Consider the following 27357-nt stretch of genomic DNA (forward strand, 5'->3'; position numbering starts at 1 on the left):
TGATTTTCTGTTCTTTGCAACTAAAGAAATCCCCATTTTTATTTGCAAATAAACTACATCCCCATTTTGCAAGTGAGAAAACTACGACTGAGGTGGGAAATGGGTTATGAAGTCACACACAGCTAGCTGGTAAGTGGCAGAGCTAGAATGAGAATCCAAGAGACTTCTTTCTCCAGAGCCCACTCCTGCTCCTTCTTTAGCCCCGAGTAAGCCAGGTTTATCCCCAGCTCTTACCCTCAGACATTGTAGCCCCTGGAAGAGGGGGACGGCAAGCCCCTTAAAACCCAGCCAGAGTTCTGCCAAGTGGGAGATGCCAGCAAGAAGCTCTCCTAGCTTGGAGGGGTGGCTGGACTCAGGACTGATTTGTTCTCCAAAATCTGCCTTCCCCTCAGGATTTCTTCTTGGGATGCCCAACCCCTAGTCCCTTTTGGGCTTTCCCATCCCCTAAGGACCCTTGCCATTCATGCAGTAAGTGCCCACAGTGGCTGGGCATCACATTTTATGGCTCTGACGAGGGTAAGGGGGTTTGTAGGACCCAGGCAGGGGGCACAAGGGCCAGACCTGAGCAGTGGGGGTGAACATAAGCTTCTCCAGAGTGGGTCCCAGCTCTGCACACGGCCCGATCATCTCCTTGGAGCCTCACAACTTTCTGGGAAAGTCAGCACCATCATCCCCATCTTACAGCTGGGAAAACTGAGGCTCAGAGATACTAAGTCACCTTCCCAAGGCTGCATAGCCAGCAAGAGACAATGCTGGGATTTTCCCTCAGGCCTCCCGACTCCATGTCCAGGCACCTCCTGCTCCTATGGCTGCCTATCTTTCCCTGGCACCAGCCACACTCAGAGAAGAGCTCTGAAGAAGAGCTGCTGTGGACCGGCTTGGCTCTAGGCCATTCGCCTCCCTCGCTGGGTCTCAGCTGAGTGGAGAGGGGTCCACAGGATTTCTAAGGTCTGCCTGTCTGCTGTCCCAGTGGGTTACGTCTCCACTGCGGGGCATCATCCAGGCCATTCCCAGGCCCCCCTAATAATTAATCTCCAGCCAACAGCCCCAGCTGCAGTGCTTCCATCATCCAATTACAGGAGTTGCTGGCACAATAAATCTTGGTCACACAAATGCAGGCAAATCTGCAGCTATTTTCATGGCCATTATTATGCATAGGACACTGAGACTCAGGTCGTTTGCCGTTTTGATGTGGAGTCTTGTGCCCCCATCTTCCCTGCCTTCTTTCATTTCTCACTGGAAGCTGCACCACCCCCCACTCTTACCCCCTCTAAGCACGCACTCCTCTCTTCCCCTCTCCTATCTGTAGGCAGTGAGACCAAGATCAGAAGACTCTGTGTGACCTTGACCAAGTCAATTCACCTCTCTGAGCTTCTATTTCTTCACCTGTAAAATGGAAATAACCCCTCGTAGGGTTTTGGGAAAATTAAATTACCTAAGTGTGGTGCACACCTCACTGAAGGCACATAGGAGTTTTGTTGGTGATCTCTGCTATTTTTTTTTAATAGCTACATATTTATTTTAGTGTGTATTAGGAAAAAAATATAACTAAGATATAAAAACTGTGACCTCATGAGTATTATTACTTAGGAGACAATGACATTAGGTATATACATAAAATATGTAAAGAAAAATATGAATAATACATACATGGATTTAGCAAAAATCATGGAGGAGGAGGCATGAGACTGAGAAAAGCTTGGAAACTTTGAAATAATGGCCGTGCAATGCTTATCTTGATGAATATTGGTTCTGTTCTCCACCCTCCCCCTTCCTGTGGAGGGGAATGTGGGGAGCTACAGAGGGAGGGGACCCCTTCCTGCCCTGAGAGGTGACCTGATCTGATCTGGAGTGGGTCACATCAGGGCCCTTCATTCCTGTGAGTAACGTTCCCGATGCCTGCTCCATCAGGGCCCTGTCACAGGTGCCGGGGACACAGAGTTCAAATGGCAAGTCCCTGCCCCACTGAGGGGCCCCCAGTCTTCCTCAGTTCTGAATGAAACCCTTTCAGGGTCCTCCAAGGTAGCTGTCATGACCTTTACTTGACGGGATGTAGAGTAGGACTTTCCCTGAGGCCTCTGATTTGTGGAACTGCAATGAAGGCCCCAAACTGAGGACAAGAGGCTGTAAGACCACACTAGGCAAAGAGAGATGCAAGAAGTGTGCATGTACACACACACACACACACACACACAAACTTCTGTGGGAAAAGGGGAGGAGTCAGCCATAGCCTTATGAAGAGAGCATGTTCACACTGAGAAATTACTGCCATGATGGAGAGTGGAGCGTGTTCCAGAGCTCCTCATAGACACTGAGCATACCTGCCAGAAGGAGGACCTTGCCCTCTTATCCTGCAGAAAGTTTGCTGAGCCAGGAACCCACAGGCTCACCCTAGGGCGGCCACTGAGCAGCACAGAGCCTGGGACGAAGATTCCGGGACAGTTAGCAGTGGCAGGACTCCCACTTGAAGGGTCTGTCCCAGCCAGCAGCAATGAAGGGAGCATGGTGAGGTATTGCAGGAAGGATTCAGAGGGCCCATCCCAGGTCTTCCGAGCGCAGGCAGGCATGGGAGATCGCAGCAGTCCCCAGGCTCCACACAAAGAACACAGAAGAAAAGAAACACAAAGAGAAACTCGGCTCCCATCTCTGAACCTTGGCCACAGAGGGAGCAGAAGGGAAAGAACGCTGCGCCGAGACAATCATTCCCACCGTCTCAGCTAACCAGTGGTCAGTAGGTCCACATGTCTGTAATGGATCTGGACTGAAGCAGATCGTGGGCTCATGCACACACATACAGAACTTTCTCCTCTAGAAAGCCATGGCCCCTCCTGACATCAGGTTCCCCTTGGGGACAACAGAGTTAAAAAATGATGCCTCATGGCAGTTTTGAAAAACTGGTACAGCTTGCTGCTCTGTCACCAACCACAGGCCCTGCTGTTTCAGCTTCCAGGGTGTGTGTGGCCAGCAGGAAGTTGGGGGAGATTGCCACCTAGTGGTCACTGTTGGCAGTGCCACGGAGCTACAGGCGCAGCCCTGGGCTGGGAGCCTCCAACGTCAGAGCCAGACGGGACTTGAACTGAATGACCTTAGGCAAGTCACCGCCACTCTCCGAGCCTCACTTTTCTCATCTAAAAGGTAGGATAATGACGCCAGCCTTGCAGGGCCATGGTGAGCATTAAACTAAACAATTGCACTGGTGTACCCGTCTTGGGCAGGCCCGCAGTAAATTTTGACCCACCTGGATCTTGTTCCGGCAGGACTCAGCGCGAGGGTCAGGCCCAGGAGACAGAGTGGAGGGGAGGCACTCGCAGAGATCCCTGCTCCTCAGTTTTCTCTCGCTGGCCCCACCTAGGATTGTCATGCTGTGTGTGGGGAACTGGTCCTAGCCCATCCCTGGACAGCTCCGGGGTTACAGAAGTTCAGAAAAGTGAAATGCTGACTCCAGAGGGTCTCTGGACCACCTGGTTGCAGCTTCAGCTCCGTCACTAAGTTGCTGTGTGACCGTTGACAAGGCACCTGGTCGATGTCTAAGCCTCTGCTTCCTCTCCTGTACAAAGCGGTAATCACGCCTGTCCTGGAGGAGCAGCGTGGAGCGACTGGGCAGCCCTGAGGGTATGCAGTGGGGCCCACAGCCTTCACCCGCACCAGGCCCCTTCTCGGGGAGGGAGAGGACAGGCTGGCCGTCTCTGCCCCATTGCATCACACAAACACACCGAGTCCTCGTGTTACTGTGTCCAAATGCAGGCTCAAAGAGTTTAATAAATTGCCCAAGGTCTCACTTAGCTGTTTTTTGTTTTTTAAGGAAGAAACGAAGGAAAGAGGGAGCTGTGGGAGGGAGGGCTAAAAAAGCAAGAGCGAGCCAGCATCTAATCAGGACGAAGACCCTTTACCTCTGCTCCAACCTGCCTCTTTATTCCCAGCATAGCACTAATTTCCTATAATTTTGCTCTATCCAATGAATTACCTTCTCCTAAATGTCACCTAAGTGTTACCCTCCCTACCTTTCAGTCTTCACAGAAAAAATATTGTACTAATCTCTACCCATAGGACAGAGGTCCCACTGTCAAATACAGAGGCCTCTTTTGAGCGTGGTCTAGAGCACTCATACTTAGATGCAGGGCAGACATATCCCAGACCCAGGCCAACCTCTCTCACACATGGCAAACAGGACAGCCAGCCCTTGACCACAGCGCCCCCCAAAGAAGCCAGGGAGGCGTTCCCCAGCCGGAGCTCAGCCCTACCTCAGACATCCAAACCCAGGCTTTCCAGTGGTCGACCTTGTACTAAGTAGAAGAAGGTGCAGCCTCGAGGGAGTTGCAGCCTCACAGGTGCACGGCTTGGGGAGCTCCACGGGGCCGGATTTCAGGCCCAGCTGCCTCTTGGCCAGGCACCGATGGCAGCAGCCGCACCCACCCACGTCACCTACCTGAGCCCCTGAATCTCAAACCCATCTGCCTCTCACTGGCAGGATCAGCCAGTGTCAGTGTGTCCGCAGCTGCAGACCCCTGTCAGGCCCCGCTGGGCTTGGGAGGGCTGCTGAGGACCTGCCCCCTCTCCTGTGCTTTCCATTTGCAGCCCCTGAAGCACTGGGATACTCACCGGCCTGGAAAGCAAATACGGAGCCCTACCCCCAAGTCCCTGAGCCTACCCTCCGGAGAGTTATTTTCCTGCACGGGGGAGCCTTCCCTTGAGGGGAAGAAGGCAGATGACCCACCAGACTCTGGCCTCACTTCAAGATTCAACTTCCCCTTTGGGTCTTTTCTCACTGATGCCTGCTGCCACCAGCACACGGGCCTCATTCGCCACTTCCAAGGCTCCGGGTCATGTGTGCCCAGCCGACCATCCCTCCCTCAAGGCCACCAGGCTGCCGTGTTCAGGTCAGGCTTTGAGGAACAACACAGAACACGGTATGAACCTGGGCTGCTGGGATGGCAAAGGTGTCCTCAGCCCAGCCTGCGACCAGTCCTCTTAATGGCACTTCCCGGAGTCTTGGTTCCACTTTAACCCAGCCCACCAAGATCGTCCTTCGGGTCACTTAGATGCCATGAAGTCTCAAGCTAAAGGAGTGGTGTCGGGAAAGACAGGGCTGTCCTATCCCACCTAAGCCCCACCTTTGTGTTCCTAATTTTGGAGGTTCTCTACTCTCTGACCAAAACTGGAATGACCATTCATTCATTCATTTATTCATTCAACAAACGTTATTGAGTACCTACTATGCTAGGGGATGAAATAATGTGATGAACAAAAGGGCATGGCACCCTCCCTTCAAAGCTCATACCTACTGATAAGACTTGGCCTTAACCCAAACTCCATGACCATCATTCAATTTCAATTAAAAAACCCAAACTTTCAAGCCAGGCATATAGAGTAACAAGAACGGTGCTGCAGCTTCCTGACCATTTTCCAATGTCTTGACCCCAAAGAAATCTGAGTCTGGGGCCTCTGAGGGCAGGGAGCTAACAGGGGGGCATCAGGAGACAGTAATGAGGACTTTTGCCTTATGGACTTAGCCACACACAGTGTGGCCACCAAGGGCAGAACATGACAGTGCAGACCAACATGGGGTCAGATTACTGACGGATGGCTGCCATGTAGCCTCACCCCCTTTGCCCCCTGAATCTCACATTTCACTGTCAGACCCATGGAGTGCAGCCGTCTCTAGCTTGGCAACTGCCCAGGCTTAGCTCACTGCCTGTGCTGATTCTCACTTTCCCCTTGCAGGTATAAAAAGCCCCTTGTCACAGAGCCAAGTCCCAAGGCCTCTCTGTGCACTGCCTACCAGACCTGGTGGCACCCAGGAGTCTTGCAAACCTGCTATGCAGATGGAAAAGCACCCTGTGCCCACAGGCCTGGGTCTGTGTCCAAGCGGTGCTGTCACCTTTCATCTCCATGAGATTTGGCAAGACTATCAGTAAGAATCCTGGGCGATTACAATGCTACGGGAAAGCTGAGTTTCTGACCTAGGAAAGATCCAGCTGACTGACAGGCTAGAGAACCAAGTTAGACACCGATTTGGGAACCCAAACTTGGTTGCACGGGTACCTCACTAGTAGCCGTCAGTTCCTCCTGCCCCCGCCACTGGCAAGAGAGTGAGGAGGAGGTAGGTAAGGTACCAGATGGCGAGGTGAGTAACATAATGCCACTCCCGGACCTGTAGCATCTACTTGCCAGCGAGCGTGTTAGAAATGCAAATTCTCAGGCCTCACCCCAGACCTACTGAATTCAATTTTTGTGGAGGGAGGCAGGAGCCCATTTCTCTAAATCTCTCCAGGTGCTTCCTTTGCACACATAAGCTTGAAAAGTACTGCTAACACTCTGCACACACGTGATCGGCTGAGAGCATTCCTACAGGGAAACGTCATAACCATTATGGCAACTCCCAGTTTTTGAATATCTACCATGTGCCAGATACTTTTAAACTTCTATTTAAGTTTAAATACATTATCTCACATAACCTTCACAACAATCTCATGAGATATTTTTATCCTAGTTTTTACAGATAAAGTATAGCAGGTTGGTGCGAAAGTAATTGCGGTTTAACAGGTTAAAAATAATTGCAAAACCGCGATTACTTTGGCACCAGTCTAATAGCTGAGCTACTTGGCCGTGTTATGTAACCTTCCCAAGGCTCAGCTTCCTTGTCTATAGGTTGGGGACAATCACGCCTTGCTCGCCTGGCTGTTGTGAAGATTAGCGACAAGGTGTGGAGGCCCTTCCACACTGTGATGCGCTCAGACCTGGCCCCTGGGGTCAATGGCAGAGGCCGGGCTGCTGTCTCCAGCGTGTGGCTCAGACACCTACCCAGCGCCTGCAAGCCCCTGACCTTCGCACTCAGCACTGTCAGCTTCACCTGCTGCCAAGGTCTCTGCTTACCCCTCAAGGGAATCCGTGCTCTTATTTCTGATTCTATTCCTAGTCGATGACAACAAAATCCCTGTTTAGGATGACTCTGGGTCTTGGAAGGAAGATGCTTTGAAGGTTGGCGGTGCTGGAGAGTAATCTCCAGCTAGATCTGGGTTTCCATCCAAGGGAGAGAAACGACCGCATTTGTCTTAGATGAAATAGAAGGGGGGGAGCACTGGTTTGAGGCCACCCCAGTGCACCTGTTATTACTACATAGCTATGTTATTACTACAGCTGCTGAATGCCCACCATGTTCCAAGGACTTCAGAGGCACTACCTCTGCCTCACATCAATCTGCAAGGTGTCCCCAGCTCTGCCTCTTCATTGCCATGTGACAAACATATAGGTTTGGAATCAGATCTGACTTCATCACTTACAGGTGTGTGACACTGGGAACATATCATGCAACCTTGTTGAGGTTCAACTTTCTTATCTCTAAAAGGGGTTGTTGAATGAAATGAATGCATGTGTAACTTCAAACGCAAAGTAGGTACTTTACCAATGTTATTCCCCTTGCATCCTTCTTTCCTACACTGTGCTCGGCCTGGATCTCTGGTGGGCACAGAGAACAGAGATGACTCAGACAAACTCCCTTCTTACTTGGAGCTGATTTCCCTCTTCTCTACCCAAGCTGATAGTAAGGGAGCAGAAGTCTGGGCCAAAGTCAGAAGGTTGGGAGTTTTCTGAGGACACGGGGGTGGAGGTGAGGCAAGACGTCTGTCCAGCCTCGGAGCGCCCTCCTCAGTGGGCCCTGCCTTGCTCCCTCCTCTCTATCCATCACCCTCCTTTTCAGCATTCAGCTGTTAAATGTTGCCAATGCTGATGGATAATGGAGATCAATGGGTGACAGGGAATTTATCTGCTCTTTTCATGACCCTGCACTGCTTCCTAAACACTTTTGAGGATTCACTAGCTCATCAGACCCAAGCACTCCCTGGTGAGTGGCAGAGCAAGCATCGTGCTCCTGCTATAGCTGAAGAAACAGGTTCCCAGACAGGGCCAGTGACTGGCACAAAGGGGCCCATCGCATCCGTGGCAAGCTCTAGGACAGGGACCCGACTCCCGACCCCTCCCAGGCCAGTCCTGTCTCCATTCTATCCCAATGTCTCTCCTGGCAATGGACCCCTTAGATAATACTGTTGGTCAGACTTTAGTAGACTTTTAGTATTAAAAGTTAATTTCTCATGACTGTAGCGCTGCTCCAGATAGTAAGAGTTTGTGGTACCAATTAATCAAATCATCTGTGAAAATCTGCATTTCTACTCGTTTGGTTGCAAGCTATATATACATCCAACTCACATATGCTTAAGAAACAAAAATTAAATAAAAGTTGGGGGGTGTATTTCCCATAACAGGCTGGACCCCAGTGGATGTCATGAGGGCTGTTTTCGCCTGGTCCCACTCCCTCAGGCTTCCTGCGCAGGCGATCTCCACCTGCCGAGGAGGATAAAAGGGCCTTCTGTGGTTCCAGGCCGCCAATCTCCCTGTGTCATGCTCCCAGAAAGAGAGTTTGTCTGAAATGGTACTCTTGTTCCTTTGGATCTGCTATCACTAGATCCCTAGGAAGGTGGTGGTGGGAGGCCAGTCTGGTCAAGTTACTGAAACTCTAAGGAAGTTTAAAAGCTGGAAGTCCCAAAAGATGTAATAAGGAACAAAGTTAAATCCGAGGCATCAACCCTTTTGTACTCCGTTTTGGTACGGGGACATATTTTATGATCATTGGATTTATTTTATCTACTATTTATGGTTTGAAATGTTGAAAAGAATCAGCTATACTAAATTTATAAATGTTATTTATGTTTAAGGCAGTTGAATTAATCAAATGTAATCACTTAAACAGTCCAGAGGTTTTCAATGTCTTACTGAACATGAAGTTCATAAATTGTGCCCCAAAGTTTATGTTGTAGTGCATATTCCTCTCAACCCCTGAGGGTCCCTCAGACAGTAAGCAACCTAACAAAACACACAGAATAGATCACTGCATTTTTAAAACTGATTATATCATGGTAAAACGATTTTAAGAAGTGAACAGTTCCCTGAACTGCATTTATTCTTTCATCATGTGACTCAGTGTTATGATGAAAGATATGCCCATTCGAAGCTTTCTCAATAATCAATTTGTTTTACAAAGCAGACGGACCTACTGATGGAACTGCTGAAACAATTGGTGGAATCAGGAATAAGCATCCCAATGGAACAAACAGAAAGTCAAGCAAAAATCTTAAGCTAAAGCTATCACCTTGTTTCACTGAGGCAAATATCTATGGCCTCCCCCGTTACAATTTGAGAGTAATTTCAAGGTGTTTTGAAAAAGGAAATAAGATGTGCAGTGACAAGCACCCGGGCAGGTGTCAAATGGTGGCAGGGGCGGGGGTGGGGGGAGATTCTGTGCATCCTGGCACCTCCAAGAACTAAGGTAATATGCAGTCAAACCAGTCACGGTCATCTCAGTCCTGCTTCCCTCCACTAGGAACTATGTTCTAGGGACAATGTGTAAAAGTGCAAAGGATTATTATTAATAAAGTTTTCTGAAAGTAAAAGTTCTTATGAAAAGTAAGAAAGTGCCTCAAATCCATTCTTTGAAAGAAGGTGGGTACAAACTAGATATAAGTATTAGGATGATAATGATCTCAGTTTCCTTAACAACAAGAAAAACCAACGGTCACCAGATTTATGCTCTTTATTCACCTTTCTTGTTTCAGAGTCACGGTGGTTTTTATCGTACAGAGAGCATTTCTGGCACCTGGTATCACGGAGCCAAGACACACATGGAACACGCTGAGCCCAGCATCTCCCTCCGAGTCCCGGAGGAGTGGCAGTTAAATTCCTCCAGAAAATCCAACCAGAGACACAAGGGGGAATACCAGTGAAATGAGAACCCCAAATCAAGGCTTGGCTTTAGGCTTGGGCTGTGATCCTTGGGACATCCAGGCAGCACCAAGCTCCAGCTGGAGAAAAGCTCCTTGCCAGGAAATGCTGACTGGCCTGGAAGCCGGCCAGCACGGAGAAGCCTCATTAGGGTGCACGTCCAACAGGTTTCGAGCTATGAACCCCCAGAGGGATACAACACCTCCTCCCTGCAGGAGAACCCCCTCTAGCCTTGCCAAGCAGCTCCGGGAGGCCAAGGGGCTTTAACACCTTTGCCAGGCCCTGCGCTGGGTGAAGAGAGCAGAGACGACTCACAGTCCTTATCTTTAGGGAATTCAGAATCTGACGGAAAACGCATGTATGTACAATAAGTCATTGTGACTCAAGGTGAAAAGGACAGAGAGGAGTCAGACAGACTTGGCCCTCCAGGAGCTCCCAGCCTAGCAGAGGCCTGGAGGGTACAACACAGATGACGACACCACAGCGGGGCGAGGGAAGGACCACAGGGAGGCTCCGCCTGCACTCCGGCAGGCAGGACGGGAAGGATGGCGCGACATCCAGGGTACACGGCAGCAGGGAAGACTCATGGCCTCCTGGAGAAGACAGAGCAGCCTTAACTGGTCCAAGTGGGAGGACTGAATCCCACTGTCCCAGGGAGGAAGCTGTGCAGCTTCAGGGGGCCTCTGTGGGTCCCTTGGGCTGCCCAACAGGCAGGGCGCAACGTCTGTTACCAGTGGCTCCAGCTGCATGATACCCTGTGGATATCTGACGACTGGAGACCAGGGAAAAGATCCAAATAACAAGGGCCAAATGACAAAGGCCTGGGGTAAATATCAGAAACCCAGGAGTAAGGAAGCAGGAGTTAGGGAGCACGAGCAGGACCAGCAGGAGGAGGGGGGAGGCTAGTGGGAGGAGCCTGCACTTCCAGCACTGGGCCACCTGTGCTGCACGGATCCATCCTAAGGGTCCAAGGACAGGGGATGGGCACCTGGGAACAACGCACCACAGCTCCATGGTCTGCTCTTCATGCCTCTGGCTTACAGGCCTTCAGTCTGCTTTCCTCTTTTCCTCACAGCTGCCATCACCTGCCCCATCTTTTCCATCCTACCACCTGCGAGTGGCTGACATGGGCGGCCAGGACACCGGCACAGGGCCCTGCAGAGTGGGGCACACAGCGGGAGTGCCTACAGCTGTTTTGGTTGGTCACCTGGAACATGGATAAGCTGAGCCAGCTTCAAGTCACGGGGTTGGGCAGGAATTTATCTGCAGCCTACCCTGCTGCCCTGTGCAGCCGTCTGGTCCCACACATTGCAGGGAACAGCCCCAGCCTGCGGTTAATTCTTCACAGCAACCACCACGTACACCATCTTTCCAGCCTAGGTCTCCTATTCATGCTCCTTTCTCTTCCTAAAGGTGCCAGGACTCCTGTATGCTGTTCTTCTTCTTCACAGTTGCCATCACCCACTCTGTGCCTCTCTCTAACCCTCACTCTGGATTACGTCTGTCCCCAACCCTCTTTTCTTGCTATCCCTTTAATGTGCACACAGGCCCTTTGCCTATGAAGAGTTTCAGCACTAGTCACTAAGGAGAAGCCAACGTGAGGCGAAAAGGAAGAAACGGGAGAGCAATTTAGAGATAGGTGAGACGTCTTAAGAGTACTGGTACCGGACATCTGGGGTCCACGCTAGCATGGGACTGAGGTCCCTTCTTGGGTGGCCCCAAAGAAGCCCATGTTCTCATTCTCTCCACCCCTGAGCCCCGATTGTAGGACGTAGCCATCCTCCTTAGTCCTATTTGGAGTCTGATGCTCAGGAAAGCTTTCCTGAACAAGTTTCTACGACTTGGGCGGGGACTACCTTTTTAATCTTCTCCCCTTTCCCAGTTCCTCCCTCACCACCAACTCTGCCCACCCCGAAACCCCCACCTCCCTCCATTTTCCAACTTGACAGAGGTCTTCTTTGACAATGGGCTCCATATAAAGAAGTACAGATAAATAATTATCATTTCACCCAACAACTGAAGGTCCTACATGCCAGGCTAACTGCAAACACCCTTTAGTAAGCAATGAAGAGCCACACATGATTTTCAACCAGGGGTGGCCGCAGAAAGCACCTTACATGACGCATAGACACTCAAGAATACTTAGATAAGTGTAGGAATGAGTGAATGAATGATCACATCTGAGCATTGGGAAGATAACTGGCAAATGTATGAGCCGCGAAGGGAATGGGAATTTTTAAAAGCTACCCTAAGACATGTGTGTAAGCCATACGCTGAAGCAAGTGAAGTTAATCTCTGCTTTCCTCCTACAGGACTCTTCTGTCATCTGACTGGTACAAATGCAACCCCTAGCCTCCTAGTCTATGTTCCACCACTAAGACTTGCTCCCTGGGGGCATTACCTAGTACCACATATATTTCGCTGATACCAGTTTATGGTATTATCCTCCTAAAACAGGAATAAGAAATCCTTCATGATATAATTTCTCTCACAATCACAGGCTTTGGGGGGAACAGTACAATAAGAACACCCAATCTGGTGTCATCTGGTTATCACCCAGCACTGGCCACGCCCCGCCCCAAATCTGTTTGAGCATCCCCACTTCACAAATAGCGATTTCAGTAGGTCCAAACCAACAGGCCCGCGTCAGAGGTCTGGGGTCCAGAGGCCTCCTCCTCCAGTAAAGGCAGTGGCTGGGCCAGAACAACAAATCTGGGGGGAACCCAGCAGCCTGGCCAAGTCCTGCGTCACGTGACTCCAGGCACAATGAAGATGCAAGAAGACAGTGATGCCAGAAGCGACTGTCACACCAACTTAGAGCCAATGTCTACAGGTTATCCCACCCGCTGCATTTATTTCCTTGAATTTTCTCCCTCTTCCAGCCTCACACTGTGAGCTCCTTGAGGGCAGATGCTGCAGGGGGTTTTGCCCAACACTTTAAAGCCCTACCCCACGTCCTTTTCCTCTCAGGAAGCATCCTACTAAATGAACGAGTAATGCCAGCAGAAACAGGAAGGACCACGAGCGCTGAGCTTCTCATTGTCTCCCTAGGAAATAACGCTTTCTAGCTGAGGGAGGGAAGGTCGCGCAGAGCTACAAAGCTGGACAAGGGAGGTGGCCTCATGATTCTAGTGTTCTGCCCAGTTCCTCTGGGACAGGGAGCCTGCAGAGCTCTGAGCATGATCAGAAGGGTGTGGGTGTTTCTGTTACTGCAAACTGAACAAACCATCGGATCTTCCTTCATGCCATGACACCTGCTTGTATCCTCACACTTGCGTGAGTGGTGAGGCATTTGAAAAGAGGAGTCCTATATGCAGCCAGGACTTGCTGCGTGGAGCGTGCAGGCACTCTGCCTTTTCCTGGGATGAGAAGAAGAGACATCACAGAACCAATCCTCTCATTTTACAGATGGAGACCCGAGGCCCAGAGTTCGGGCCACATGTCCAAGCTCCCAAAGCAAGCCAGTGGCCGGCTGAGGATCGCATCATGGTCTCCCAACCCACACAGGTCAGTATTATTCCCACTGCGGTAGCTATAGCAAAATTTTCATTTTGCTCTTTGGAGAGGTCAAAAAAATGCAGGGAGCCTTGGGATTCCCTATAGACTTTAGTAACCTCTGTTACTATACAGCCTCCATTATCCTGGCTGTGGTTGCTTTCTGTGGTTTCCCTTCTGTGGAAAGTCGGATCCTAAGCCAGTTCATTCTGAATTGGCTCAGAGTTGCTACCAGGGCTGGGGCAGTCCCCTTGCACATGGCTTAGGACCTCTCGGTCTGTAAACAGGCGGAACGCAATCTGCTCACACTCCCGCTTGGTCCCGCACTCAAACAAACAGCCAAACAAGCCGTCCTCCAGAGCAGCCAAATCCGAGTAGCCACAAGGCCCGCAGTGCAAGATCCAGGGGTGGGACCAGCAGGCAGCCTCCAGGGGGGTCCGGTTGAGGTAGATGCCTAGGTTGAGCCTCCGTTTCCTACTGGTTGGGTGTGAGTACAAGAGCCACGATTCTGACCGTGTTCCAGCTTTCCGCTCTAGCCCCTGTGAGCTGTCCAGCAGAGGGACCCGCTGAATGGTAGGCTCGTTTTTGCTGGTAAGGTCCTGGCACCCACGCATGCTCTCTGGGGGCCGGAAACTCACCACACTGCCTTGGCAGCCATGCGGGGGTTCACAGAGCTGTTGGCTCAGGGCCGGCCTCTGAAAGCATTCACCATGGTCAGTGCTGAGAGCCTCTGCCCGGCTCCTATTTGGTGTCCGGGCACTACAATACAGCACAGGGTGGCCAGCACTCCCGGTCACCTCTGCCACTTCGCATTCCACTGTCACCAGGGGCTTAATGAGCCTGCCATGGTGCCATGTGGCCCCTAGGTCATCACTGTAGATCATCAGGGAATGAGGCCTGGCTTTACATGGTAACCGGAAGCAAAAGAGCCGGTAAGGGATGTAGTAGACATAGGCAGGGATGACCAGCCTCCCCGACTGCAGCTGGATGCCATGACCCGGGCCCACAGCAAATGTGGCCCAGTGTTTCACCTCTGGGCCAATGACCTCCTCGGTCACGTCCCTCACATTGCTCCATGAAGAGCCAGAATCCTGACTACAGATGAAGCACAGGCGGGCAGCATTCCTGCCTGACAAAATCTGCTGACGCTCGGTGACATGGCCCCGCACGCAGATGAAGAACAGGTACACACGGCCACTCGTCTGCTCCCACACAGGACAGGGGTTCATGGTCCGATGGCCAGGTAATATGGCTTCCGTCAGTGGCTTCAGGGGTTCCCACTAGACAAGGGTAAGGAGAGAGAGCAGGAGTGAGAGTCTAATAGGAAGACGTGAGGCTCCTTAAAAGCATTAGATCTTTTCAGAGAAAAGAAAGAAATGGTATTGAAACCTATAAAATTGTGAAGGCCCAAGTAGTCACTGAATTCTCATGCTGGCCCCTCTGTCTGAAACACTCTTCCTTTGTCTAGATGCCCAATTCATCCCCCAAAACCCAAGTCAAAAGTCACCTCCTTTATGAAGCCTTCCATGCAATTCCCTCCCCTCCTCTACCAAAGGTAATCAGTGGGTTCCTCTTTGCATATACAGAAGAGTTATAGTACTTACTATATAACATTATAATTTTTATGTGACTGGCTCCCTCCCTAAACTATGCATCTTTTGAGGGTAGAAACCAAATTATTCTTATTTTGTATCTCCAGTGCCCAGCACATGATAGGAGTTAAATAAATATTTTTTAAAAGAAAGGAAGTCCCCAAAAAAAGAAGGGAAGGAAGGAAGAAAAAGCAAGAAACACAAAGCAAGGCAAACATGGAAGTTTTAGGCAAATAAAGGGAAATTTGAGACAGATTTTTTTCCTTCCTCTCCTACCCTAGGGAGGCAATTCATAACAGCACCATTAAAGAGTCAAGCAGAGACAGAGACACCTTGTCCCAACTCTGCCTTCAACACAGCGCGTGCCCTTAGGCAAGTTACTTAATCTTCCTTTACTTTAGTTTCTTCATCAGTTAAACGGAGGATGGAATAACACACTCAGAGAGGAGTTGTTACAAGGATAAAATGAATAACGCCTACTCAGACATATCAGAAAGAACCAAAAAAAAATGGCCCAATCTCCTTAATATCCTTTAAAAACAATATTAGAAATTGGTAAGAACATTTCCAGAAACCCAATAGAAATGGGCAAAGAGCAAGATCAGACAATTCACAGCAAAAGAAAAAAAAAGAAAATATGTTCAACCTCACATATAACAGAGAAAAGCAAATTAAAATTAAACGGACATAGTATTTTTCATCTAACAAATTGGCAACATCATAAACTTTGACAATACTGTTTGCAAAAAATGTGAAGAAACAGACACTCTCATATGTGAACTGGAGTGCAAAATAGTTCAACACTTATGTAAGTCATATCAAAATTACACATGCATTTATCAGTTCCCAGCATGCCCAATTCTGGGAATTTATCCTAAGACACATCTGCTCATCAAATTAAGTATGTATAAGATTAATCACTGTGGCATTGCTTAAAACAGCAAAATACTGCCAACCACCCAAATATTCATCAGTAGGGGTCTGGTTAAATGAACATATAATGCAAGGGGTGAAAAAAGAAAAAGAAAAGCCTCTATATATTGATATGGAAAGATCTCCATAATATATTGTTAAATGAACAAAGCAAAATACAGAATACTGTATGTGATATGCTACCTTTTGCATAAGAAACTGGAGAAAAGGGACTTCCAATTACAGCAAACTAGGTAATCTGAACCAACGCTTCCACTAAGAACTAGAGTAGATAGATAAAATATTAAAACAAAAACATCTGTTTGAAAGCACCAGAGAGAAAAAAGGCAATGAAGAATCAATAACAGGCCAAAAACTGAGAGTTCATTCATTCAGAGAGGCTGGCCTAGTATTTCAAGTCCCTTTTCCCCTTGGAGTATCTCTATAACTCTCAGAGGTAACAAACGCTGACAAGTTGAGCAATTCATCTGACAGACTTACGGGGCTAGGAAGACAAAAAATAGAGACCTTGGTAAACCCCCCAGGTTTTGAGTTGGCACCTTAAAAGGTTAAATCCCAGGAGTAAGGGTGAAAGTGTCGTACATCAGCTCTCATAACCACCACTCTAGAAAACTGGCTGGCATTATCTACTGAAGTGGAACGTCAACATACCTTATCATCCAGTAATGCCATTTCTAGGTAGAAAACCAACAAAAATACATGCACACAGCACTGAAAATTACATACAAGAATATCCAGAGCGGCATTATCTGTTACACACATAATAGCTAACCCAAATATGCAACAACAATAGAATGGGTCAATTAATTGTTGCACATTCATACAATGGAATACTATGCAACAATGAAAATGAACAAATCACAGCTGTCACAACAATCTGGATAAACCCCAAGAATATAATATTGAACAAAAGGAGCCAAACATGAAGCATACATAGATTAAAAACAAGCAAAACTAAACTCAAGAGCTATAAATCAGGATAGTAATTACCTTTGGGAAGGAGTGAGGGGACATAAGAGAAGCTTCTGAGGTGCTGGCACTATTCTATTTCTTGAGCAGAGTGGTGAGTCCACAAGTGTTGGCTCTGTCAATTCACAGAGCTGACCTTTGGTTTGTGCATTTGACTTTTATGTTATGTTTTGTGTTCTGTATATGTGTTATCATTTCACATTTTAAAAATGTTTTAAAAGGGAATAAGGATATACACTTGTACTTCTTTGTTTCTATATGAAGCAGCACTAGAAGGGTTCGTAAGAAACACCAGTGACTGCCTATGGAACGTAGAGGACTGGGGATGAGATGTGTACCTTTTTCATACTGTTTTTATTTATTAGCCATATGCTTGTACTAGCTATCCAAAACAAAAAATACGATTAAAAAAAATGTAATCCCTACATGAATGGACAAAACATAGTATTAAGCAAAGTTCAGATCACAGAATCTCAGACTCCTAACTCCCATCCTACAGGATTCTACTCTAAGTCTTCAAGTTAAAGGCCATTCGGTCTCTCCCTGAATTACTCTAAGAACAGGGAACTCACTCTCTGTGAGGCAGCCCATTCTACACCAGCGCCTCGTGCCCTGTAAACACTTCACACCTATGTGCCAAAGTCAGTGTCACGACTGAGCAGAAGCCCGCCTTCCTCTACGAGCGCTCTCCCAGCTTGCTGATGGGAGACCGCATCCTGAATCTTCCCAAATGGCACTGTTCCTCTCTGGAAACTCTCTGTGCCTGACAAGTTCACATTGCTGTCTGACTGCATTCTAAGCCCCGGGAGGCAGGATCTCAGTTCCCTGTGACTCTCAGGGAATCAAGGCCCAGAGGCCAGCAGTGAGAGGGGGCAGCCAGGCCTGCCTCAAGGAGATGGAAGGTACCCACAAAGCCGACTCTAGAGCCACACAGATACCCTCAGAGAGAGGAGGTAAAGCATTGCGAATCAGGGAAAGAAAAGATCACTTTTGGATGTGGAGAACCCAGGGAGAAATCACCTTTGATTCTGCTCCCCTTTGACCCACCCACTCTGAGAATCAGTTTAAATGCCATGCCCCACACAATAGCTTCTCTGCTCTCCAAAGGCATTGGAACTCCTTCCAAGGAAACACCCCACTCTGAGTGGACCTGCCTTGTGCCACTTTGTGGATTCTGTGTGGGAGTTTTGGATAGTTACATCTGTGCACAGCTCTGCTCTCTCTGTAATTTAGTTGTGCAAACTCCTCCCAAAGGGAAACCAGAGTCTATCAACTTTTGTATCACCTCCCTCTACAACATCCCCTGACTTAATGCTTGGTACACAGCAAGTGCTCAATAAATGTTTGTTAAAGAAAGAAGAAAGGAAAAGAGCAAAGAAGAGAGAAGGGAGAGAGGAATGGAAGAGAAAGGGAGGAAGAAAGGAGGAATGGAGGGAAGGAGGGGGAGGATGGGAGGAGTGAAGAGAAAAATGGTTACGGAAATGCTCTCAGGTGGGAATAATACTCAGCCCCTCCAGCATGTGTCTCCTCTCCCTCCCATGGGGAGCAGATTTAATTTTCTACTGGGGATAGAGCCCATGTCTGCTCAGCATCCTATGTAGAAACCAACACTTTAGGGATAACACTGAATGTGTTTCTGATGAGAAGTAATGGCTACAAACCCATGTGGATGATTAAGATTTAGATCAACAACCCTGGGCAGGATCCAGTAAGCTATAAGAAATCCACCAGCACTGCGATTTCCTTTAGGAACAGGAGGGGGAAAGAAATTGTTGGGCTGGCTAGTCATTGGAAAGTCAGAAGGTCAGCCATCCTTAGTTGGCGGAGAGGAAAAAATGATTTGGGCCAGATATGTCTAATATAAAATTGACATGAAGCTGGAAAAAACAGTCAACTAAGGTGAAAGCATTAGAATCTAAATGATCTCAATCAACTGGAGCAAAAGGATATAAATAACCTGAGGCTTGACAGAGATAAAACAAATCCTGGGCTTAAAAATCTGAAGAAACAAGTAAGGAACAACAAATATAATGGCCAACAAACACACAAAAAGATACTTGACATTGTCAATAATTATGGAAGTGCAAATCAAAACCACAATGACATATCACCTCATACTCATTCGGATGGTTACTATCAAAAAAACAAAAACAAAAACAAAATAAGTGTTGGTGAGAATGTGGAGAAACTGGAATCCTTGTGCAGTTAGTGGGCATACAAAATGGTACAGTCACTGTGCGAAAAAGTATAGAGGTTCCTCAAAAATTAAAAATAGAATTACCATATGACCCAGCAATTCCACTTCTAGGTATATATCCAAAGAATTGAAAGCAAGGTCTCCAACAGATATTTTCACACCATGTTCATAGCAACATTATTCAAAATAGCCAAAAGGTGGGAGCAACCCAAGTGTCCATCAACAGATGAATAGATACACAAAATGGATAAACTGATGAATGGATAACATACAATGGAATATTATTCAGCCTTAAGAAAAGAAGGAACTCTTGTCATATGCTACAACATGGATGAACTTTGAGGACATTAGGCTAAGTGAAATAAGCTAATCATAAAAAAACAAATACTGTGTAAGGTACCCAAAGTAATCATACTCATAGAAACAAAGCAGAACAGCGGTTACTGGACTGAGGGAGGAGGAAATGAGTTGTTCAATGTGTGTTGAGTTTCAGTCATACACGATGAAAAAATTCAAAAGATCCATTGCACAACAATGTACATATGGTTAATAATACTGTAATGTATACTTGATTACGATGGAAACTTTTGTTAGGTGTATTTCACCACAATTAAAAGTAAAAAAAAAAAACAAATGTGAAAAAGACCTGGAGGTGTCAGCCGGCCATCTATTTACTATAAGCCAACTGTGTTACGCAGCGACCAAAAAAGTAAAGGTTACTTTACCTTAGTCTGCGTGAAAGATGGGAGAGCTACCTCATTGCTGGGGTGGCTGGATCCTTAGAGTCCCAAGTTCAATGCTGAGTACCATCCTTTGAAAAAAGACACTGGCATCTCAGATCAGATCCCAATGACACTAATCCCAGTTTTCAAGGGCCCAGAAAACGAATTAAGACTGTGGCCTAAGAAGCTACTAAAAGAACTGAAGTTGTTGTTGAGCCCCCAAAATAGACCGCTTTCAGGTACATCCAAAAGCAGGGACTTTACTCTGCATAGACTGACTACCCTGGAAGACTGGTGGGTAATTATAGAGGAACATAGATAGTCTCATTCCAAAAAGAAGTTCAAGTTAACAGTTGCCACAGGATTAAGTTCATTTGAGTTGTGTCAGCAGACCATTTACAGAAAATGACTAATGTTGAGTTCCTATTATGTAATTGCTATTATTAATTACATTTTGCAAATGATGAAACACAGAAGAGTCAAGTAACCAGGGTCACACAACCAATAAATGGCAGGTCTTGCCTGACTTCAAAGCCATGCTCTTAACCACCAAGCTATTAGTAGCTACCAATGAAATACAGACTTCTATACTGGGAAACAAGTTGGGCTGATGAGTCTTCCCATTTCAAGGTTCTAAATTAAGTAAATCAGAGAATAAAAGTGAATAAAGAAAGAATGAGTTAAAGGAGACACATTGGTGAATGCGTGTGACTGCTGGGTAGCGAGGTTAGACAACAGCTACAGTCTGATAAAAAATGCTTAACAGCTCCGCTGTCTGTGATAAAAAAAAAAAAAGCAGGGTACCATGACCACAGGCGATGCCTGCCCTGGAAGAAATTAAAGAGCTAGAACTCTTAAGTTGGGCTCCAAGCAGGGCTGCAGGGCTGGGCCTCTTCGGAGGCCAGTGATAAAGCAGAGGTTTGGCCCTGGGAAGCCACGAGAAGCCTCATGACAAGCTAAGGCGAAAGAGCAGGAAATCCCCTAAAACTTCCCCACAGAGAAAATATGAGCAAGTCATCAAAAGCAAAGACAGGGGTTGCTGGCAAGACCCACCTTCAGCAGAATAGCATTTGCACTGTAACAGCAAAACAAGGCATCCCTATGATCATGAGGATTTAATGGTGAGATTTCTGTAGGCAGAAAAGCAGCACAGGTTAGGGGGATTCAAGCACCTACTATAAAGATACATATATTAATCTTTGTTTACAAAAGACTCTCAAATCCCTTCTCAATTGATCCTCACTTCAGCCGGCTCTGGGAGAGAAAAGAAAGCAACAGTAAGAAAAATGGGATCTGAAAACAACCCTGGTAGCTCACAGGCCCAAGGGCAGCAACCATTCTTATCCCCATGAAAAATGCAGTAAAAACGTGCAACTTAGGCACAAGGGCGCCAAGCCCAGCTCTGCCACTTACTAGGTGTGTGCCCGTGGCAAGTCACTTCCCGTCTCCTCCTGTAAATGGCGATAATAACACGTACCTCACATAAAGCAGGAGGTGGGAAGAGGGGTAGGAGCAGGAGAACGGCGTTGTTACCCTGCACCCCCGACCCACCATCTGCTAGTTGTGGTCTTGAGTAAGCTACCTCCCTCTTGGAGCACCAGGATCCCTCGTTAGCGACCCTGGACTAACCATGCTTGCTTCCCTGGGTGACTCACAAAGATAAAAGAGAATGAATGAAAAGTACACCACGGAGGCCTCTGGAGTCAGAGGCCAAGTTTGAGGCCTAATTCTACTGCTTTATTATAGCTGTGCGACCTTGAGCAAGTGGTGAGCTCGCTGAGCCTGTCTCCTCATCCCGTAAAACGTGACTGACAACAGTTCCTATGCCACAGAGTGGCTGTGAGGATCAATGTGCCCCTGGCACACAGCTGTGACTCAGTGAGAGCCACTGCTTGTATTGTCTCCTCAGCCCCCACACAGGGCTTTTCCTGCACTGATCGGGAAAGGCGCAGATTCTGAGTGTGCTGAGCAAGTGTGGAGAGAAACTGAGAGCCAGGCGCAGCTTTGGGGTGAGGAGTCACCTGTACAGAGTGCCCAGTCCTCAAGCCTCGCCTCAGCACCAGGTGGAGAGCATCCTCATCCCTGCTCGTGGAGCGCTTCTCTGCAAAGGCCAGGAGGGTGTGCGTGGGGGGCACATAGAGCAGGGCTGGGATCCGGTAGGTGACCCCTCTCCTGTCTTCCTGCTGGAACAGAGGGCTGTTGAAGGAGCACGATGTCACTTCTTCCATTACCTCTGCAAGGATAGGAGGCAGCTAAATGGGGGTCCGTACCCAAAGGCTGGCACGTATACAAGTTCTGCTCTATCAGTCCATTGAGGGAGATCATGGGAGGCAGCGATGGACTCAAATGCTTTTTTTTTTTTTCATACACAAAAGGAACATGGTCTCAAGAGCACAAAGCAGGTAATACGCATACTCATTTAACAAATCTACCCTGCAGACTCTGCGGGACTCTTACGCAGCCTGTGTTCAAGTGTCTCTCCAGAGAGTGCATATGCTTCTGCCAAGCACCCAAAGGTAGTCCCAGCCTGGACGGCCTCTAATCAATTCCTTGGCTTGGAGTTTTTAGACCATTAAGGTAATACAAATATACACCCACATCTATGAGGGAATGCCTGTGGTTAAGAATTCTCTAGGGGAACTTTCCCCCTCCACTGCAGCCTAGGATAAAAGGCAATCTTCTTTGTCATCTGTCAGCAGTGAGGTTTTTTTTTCCCCTAGTCCATCCCATCAGAACGTGTAGATTTTCAAGGGACGTGGCTTCCTGCGGGAATCTCAGTTCTAACCTGAGTCTAACCCACGCAGGCCCATAGTTTCATTCACTGTTTAACAGCTGGTCTATTAAAGCCCAAACTTCTAGGTAAGTAAGACCAGCAAACACCTCTGGTCAGGTTAAGGGGCTAACTATTTTGGTTTTCAGTTCACTCTTGGTTTTTAGGCTTCTGGGGATTTCTCTTACTTTCTTGCAAATTTAGCTTAAAGGTCTTTGTTATATTTTATTCACCATTTTACACGTTAGATCGCCTACCATAGTGCTAAAAATGGAAGTCTCTAGGTACGTTTCTCAAAGAAAATCAGGTATTCTACTTCTAAGAGGACAAAAAAAAGAATCAAGCCAACCAGACAGAACCAGGCTTAGAATTCTTTTTTTTCCCCCCTCTTACCACCTGTCATCCAAGCCCTATCCTACGAATCATTCGTAAAAATTATCAGGCTGTAAGAACGAGGCCCCTAAGGCCATATTCATTGTTTTAGCTAATATTTCTGAGCGCCTGGTCCAAGTCGGGCCATCACATAGGTGCTGAGGAGACAGGAATCAGAGGTCCCTGCCCTCAAGAAACCCACATCCAAGTGAGGGAAACAGACACACACATGGACAGTACAACATCATGTAATAAGTGCGACTTAGAGGTGAACATGAGAACATGTAGGCGAACAGAAAAGGGCAGCTTCCACATCAAGGCAGCAGAGGATTTTTGGAGGGGTAGTAACTGAGTCAGGTGAGCTCCTGTCTCGTATCCTGTACTCTGTGCCTGGAGCAGTCTTCTTTCAGACAGACACAGACCTCACTCCCTCACATCCTTCGGCTCCATTCAAATGTCACCCCATCAGCAAGGCCTTCCGACAACTGCCCTGTGCTCCTAAGCCCCTTTCCCTGCTCTATTCCCAATGCCATTTATCATCCATACGTTATATTTGTTTAATATACATTACAGAGTAGACACTCTGTACAGGGCAGGGATACGTCTGTCTTACTCGCTGCTACACCTTTACACCTAGAGCCATGCCTGCTAATTGATAGGCACTCGACTAGTGTTTGTTAAATGACTGAATGAATGGGTGAGCTGGATCTTAAAGGATAAATGGTGGGTAAGCCAATTGAAGGGTGAAAAGAAGAAGGGCAGAGAGAGTGGATGTGAAAAGCCTACAGGTGACAGAAAACAGAGTGAGATGTGGGGACACTCTCAGTAGTCCAGTAGGACTAGCATGGAGCCAAAAGCTGTGAGCAGAGATGGGACTGACGGGGTCAGTGGAGTCCAGGTCCTAGGAGGCTTTGATACCTTATTAAGGTGTTTGTCCCACAAATAGGGAGTCACTCAAGAGTTTCTGGCAGAGGAATGGCATGATCAAGTATGCATTTTAGACCAAGCTCTCAGGTAGCGTTGTGGGCGGTGAACTGAAGGCCAAAGTTACTCTGATTTTGGCTACATCCTCCCAGTGTCAATCAAGACAAACTTTCATTAATAGCATGTGAATGATTCATTTAGTTACTATTCTAACTTAAAGAGAAAAGAACCATGGCTCACTCTCATGAGGGGTATGCGGAGGTGGTCTCCTGAGCCCAGAAGAAAAGCCTCCCCTCACTCCAATTCTGGGCTCTCAATAGCAGAATTGAAAGTCAAGGGTGAACTGCGTTTTTTGTTTTCCCCAAATCCTTTGACAACATTTTATTCAGCACCCTATATACAGGGTAAGGCTTGAGGCTGTCAAAAAATGTCTTTTTAAACTAAATTTACTGGGGTGACATTGGTCAATATAAGTTTCAAGTGTCCAATTCTGTAATACATCATCTATATATTGCATTGTGTGCTCACCTCCCAAAGTCTAGGCTTCTTCCATCTGAACAGACTGTCACACAATACTAGAGTTTCTCTCTCTCCCCCCAGTTCAGGCTCTCCTGCCAGGGAGAGTCTGGCTTTCTTTCAAGTAAAGATCTGTCCCTGAGCCAACCTGGTATAAGGGTTAAGAACATAGGATTTGAACCAGGCCAGGACTATATGACCTTGGGCATGTTATTTACCTTCTCTATGCTTCAGAATCCTCATTTATAAAATTCAGTGGCGTGGTTGAGAGAATTAAATTAAAAAGTTTAAATGGCTGTTACAGGGCTCATGACATAGTATGAACTCAATATATGACAGTTATTTTTAGATTATCAATCACTTCATATTCTAGTTTTATTCCTTGAAATCTGTGGAAGATGATGATGATGATGACCACAATTACAACCCCCCTTCTTAAAAGCATTTAAATCCCTCTGCACCCCTGGGAGAGATCGTATTTTAAACTCTTATAAGCTAACATTTTAATTATGGCTTAATACCAAAACAATCTTCAGCCAACATGTGGTTAGTTAACATCAAAACAAGAATTCTCTGGGTGATAAGAAGAATGGAGCACCGGATAGGCATGGAGTGGGAAGGAAGGGACTAGGAAAAAGGAAAGGGAGAGGAAGTGGGGAGAGCACCAAAGGAGACGTACAACTTGTCATATGGGACCAGACTGATGTCCCTGCTGTTTTTTTATTGTGTAACTTTGTGCTTTACTGTGTGACTTAATCTCTCTAGGTCTTGGATGCCCTGCTTTGTAAAACCTGGTATAAGGGTTAAGATAATAATATCGTAATGTGGATAATAATATCGTAATACCTACCTAAGATTTTCAATATGAAAAACCATTGGGAAGTGCTTTAGAAAGTTTAAAGCACCATAAGTAAAAGTCTTTATTATAAATTTTGATGTCTTCGCAATTTCACTTATGGCTTTACTATCACTATAACAACTGGAGTCACCATCATTAGTTTTTTATTATGATTATGCTGATCATGTTAAAGACAGTGGTAACACAGATGGTGGCTTCGGCACCCCCACCCAAACTATTCCCACAAACCCTATGCTGGGGTCTAGAGACAGAGAAGAACCAGATACAGTTCTGTCTTGGAGGTGCTCGTTTCAGCAAAGAACTCATACTATTAATTGCCATTTCATATAATCACCTTTCAATCACCCTGCCCTCACTGTACTGGGAGAGAGTACAGTGTAGCATGAACTTTTAAGTTTGACTTGGCTTTGACACTTAGTAGTAGATCACTTTACCTCTGAGCCTGTTTCCTCATTTGCAATAAGGATAATACTATTTCTCAGGTTATAAGAACAATGTAATTCCACAGACTCCAATTAATCCAGTGCAGCAGGCAGCCTCCAGTGAACCCCAGGAGATCTCCCTATCTCCTGTATTCATTCTTAACAGCTAATATTTAAGGTTTTGGAGATCCTGTGGTTCAAAACCTTCTTATGGTACAGGTGGGAAAACTCGAAAACTCAGGCCCAAAGGGAGGAATAAACTTATATAAGGCCACTCAATGAGTGGCTATTGACTCATTGACTCACAGGATCAATGAGTCAATAGCAAAATCTGGACCAAGATTCCGGTCTCCTAAGTTTCAACTCAGGGCTCTCTGTAGCCCACAGTATGGAAGAAAGGTTTTTCCAGTCTCGGTTCCCTTTCATCTTTAAAATGCTAATTCAAAGATTTAAGTCCGGTTTCAGTGGAAGGAAAACAAAAATAGAACTTGGCCAAGAATATTCTCTGGTTATATCTGAGATGCTAACCGACTGGGGGTGGCTGATTCAATATTCCCCCAATAATGGATTTCCTAAGCCCAGATGGCGCTGCTGAACCTGTCCCCACAGTCACAGTGCCCCACTTTTCGGAGGGCTCTCCAGTCTCCCAGCCCCTCTCACCTGCGCAGAACCCGGGCTCCTCCGTCTTTCTCGGGGCAGAGCTGGGCGCGGGGGCAGGCCCTCCGGTCTCAGACACCAAAGTCTAGGAGAATGAGCAAGGCTGGGGAAACGGAGGCAGGAAAGAGACACTACGGACACAGACACAGACCACGAAAAGTGAAGAAACCGCGACAGAAACACGGAAAAAACGGGACGGGAACCGACCTGGGACGCGGAGATCTGCAGGAGGGGAAGGATGGGCGGGGACGCGCGTTGGCCACAGCCCCGCGGCAGTTGGAGCCGGCGGTTGGCCGAGACCCGGAGTTAGCCCCGCCCCTCGGGCTAGCGAAGCCGAAGCCCCGCCCCCTCGCCTCCCAGCCTGGGACGTCCCTCTTCTCTCCAGCCCCCTGTCCAGTCTCCACCGGGGCGAGGAACCTGCCTGTCTTCCTTTTCGACCACAATCCGCTCCAGCCCAGGCTTAAATTCGGTTCAAGTTTTGGGCCTACCAGGGCTCCCAACGGCCGCGCAGCAGCCTGGCTCCGCCCCCACTCTTCCATTTCTGCCCCCTCCACGCCTTCTGTAGTCCCCTATCGCCACGCTCTATCTATTGGTTGCCGGTCTTGTTGGCAAGTATCACCGCCTAAAACTTCCCTGGGCAGCCTGAGAGTCAAGCAAAGGTTCCGGCATTCAAAGGGGACTTCACAAAAAGGACCAGAGAGCCAGAGTATTGGGCCACCCCTACTAAAAATATATATGTTATATAATATATATATGCTGCGTGTGTGTGCATGTGTATATAAAGAAAATAATAGTATTAGGTTATAACACACTGAATAAAATAAAACCCTATTAAGTCCATATTTATATGAATAATTGAATAAATGGGTAAGAAAGGACAGCTTTTCCTATGGAATTCCAACTAATAAATAAATGTAGACTGTGCAGACTGTTTGAACACAATATGGTTTATGCTGAACCCGTTTTCCTTTTTGGAGTCTGGAATGTTGGTACATGCTAAGCAGAGGGTGCCCACATGACCAGCTCCCAATAAAAACTGTGGGTGCTGAGTCTCTAATGGGTTCTCTAGGCAGACACATGGCACACGTTGCATTTTCGTTGCTGGGGGAAGTGTTCTTAGTGGGAGCATGAGAGGGAGAGAACATAAGGAAGTCTACA

At 47.4% G+C, this 27357-nt stretch overlaps 1 protein-coding gene across 3 annotated transcripts; it reads right to left on the reverse strand.

Annotated features, from left to right (window-relative positions):
• NEU3 (neuraminidase 3) lies at positions 1-26873 on the reverse strand. 3 transcript variants are annotated; one of them, XM_074335770.1, is made up of 4 exons: positions 26688-26873; positions 26203-26284; positions 21701-21912; positions 1-14546 (listed from the first exon to the last, which is right to left on the reverse strand). In XM_074335770.1, exons 1-4 carry the CDS (start codon positions 26736-26738, stop codon positions 13461-13463), a joined length of 1431 nt encoding a protein of 476 aa, XP_074191871.1. In that variant the 5' UTR covers positions 26739-26873; the 3' UTR covers positions 1-13460. The 3 variants fall into 3 exon arrangements, with proteins under 3 accessions (XP_074191871.1, XP_019599928.1, XP_074191872.1); XM_019744369.2 differs by lacking the exon at positions 26688-26873 and adding an exon at positions 26407-26600; XM_074335771.1 differs by lacking the exons at positions 26203-26284; positions 26688-26873 and adding an exon at positions 26407-26602.
• Positions 26874-27357: the final 484 nt, after the last annotated feature.

Source organism: Rhinolophus sinicus, linkage group LG06, assembly GCF_036562045.2.
Source record: "Rhinolophus sinicus isolate RSC01 linkage group LG06, ASM3656204v1, whole genome shotgun sequence".
Classification (NCBI taxonomy): Eukaryota; Metazoa; Chordata; class Mammalia; order Chiroptera; family Rhinolophidae; genus Rhinolophus; species Rhinolophus sinicus.

Bases quoted from the DNA above. Each gene is read 5' to 3' on its own strand.
- NEU3 (XM_074335770.1), bottom strand. From the start codon at position 26,738: ATGGAAGAGTGGGGGCGGAGCCAGGCTGCTGCGCGGCCGTTGGGAGCC. The intron at 26,285-26,687 runs GTAGGCCCAAAA...TCATTCTCCTAG, and splicing joins CGCGGCCGTTGGGAGCCCTG to ACTTTGGTGTCTGAGACCGG. The intron at 21,913-26,202 runs GTGAGAGGGGCT...CTATCCTTGCAG, and splicing joins GGAGCCCGGGTTCTGCGCAG to AGGTAATGGAAGAAGTGACA.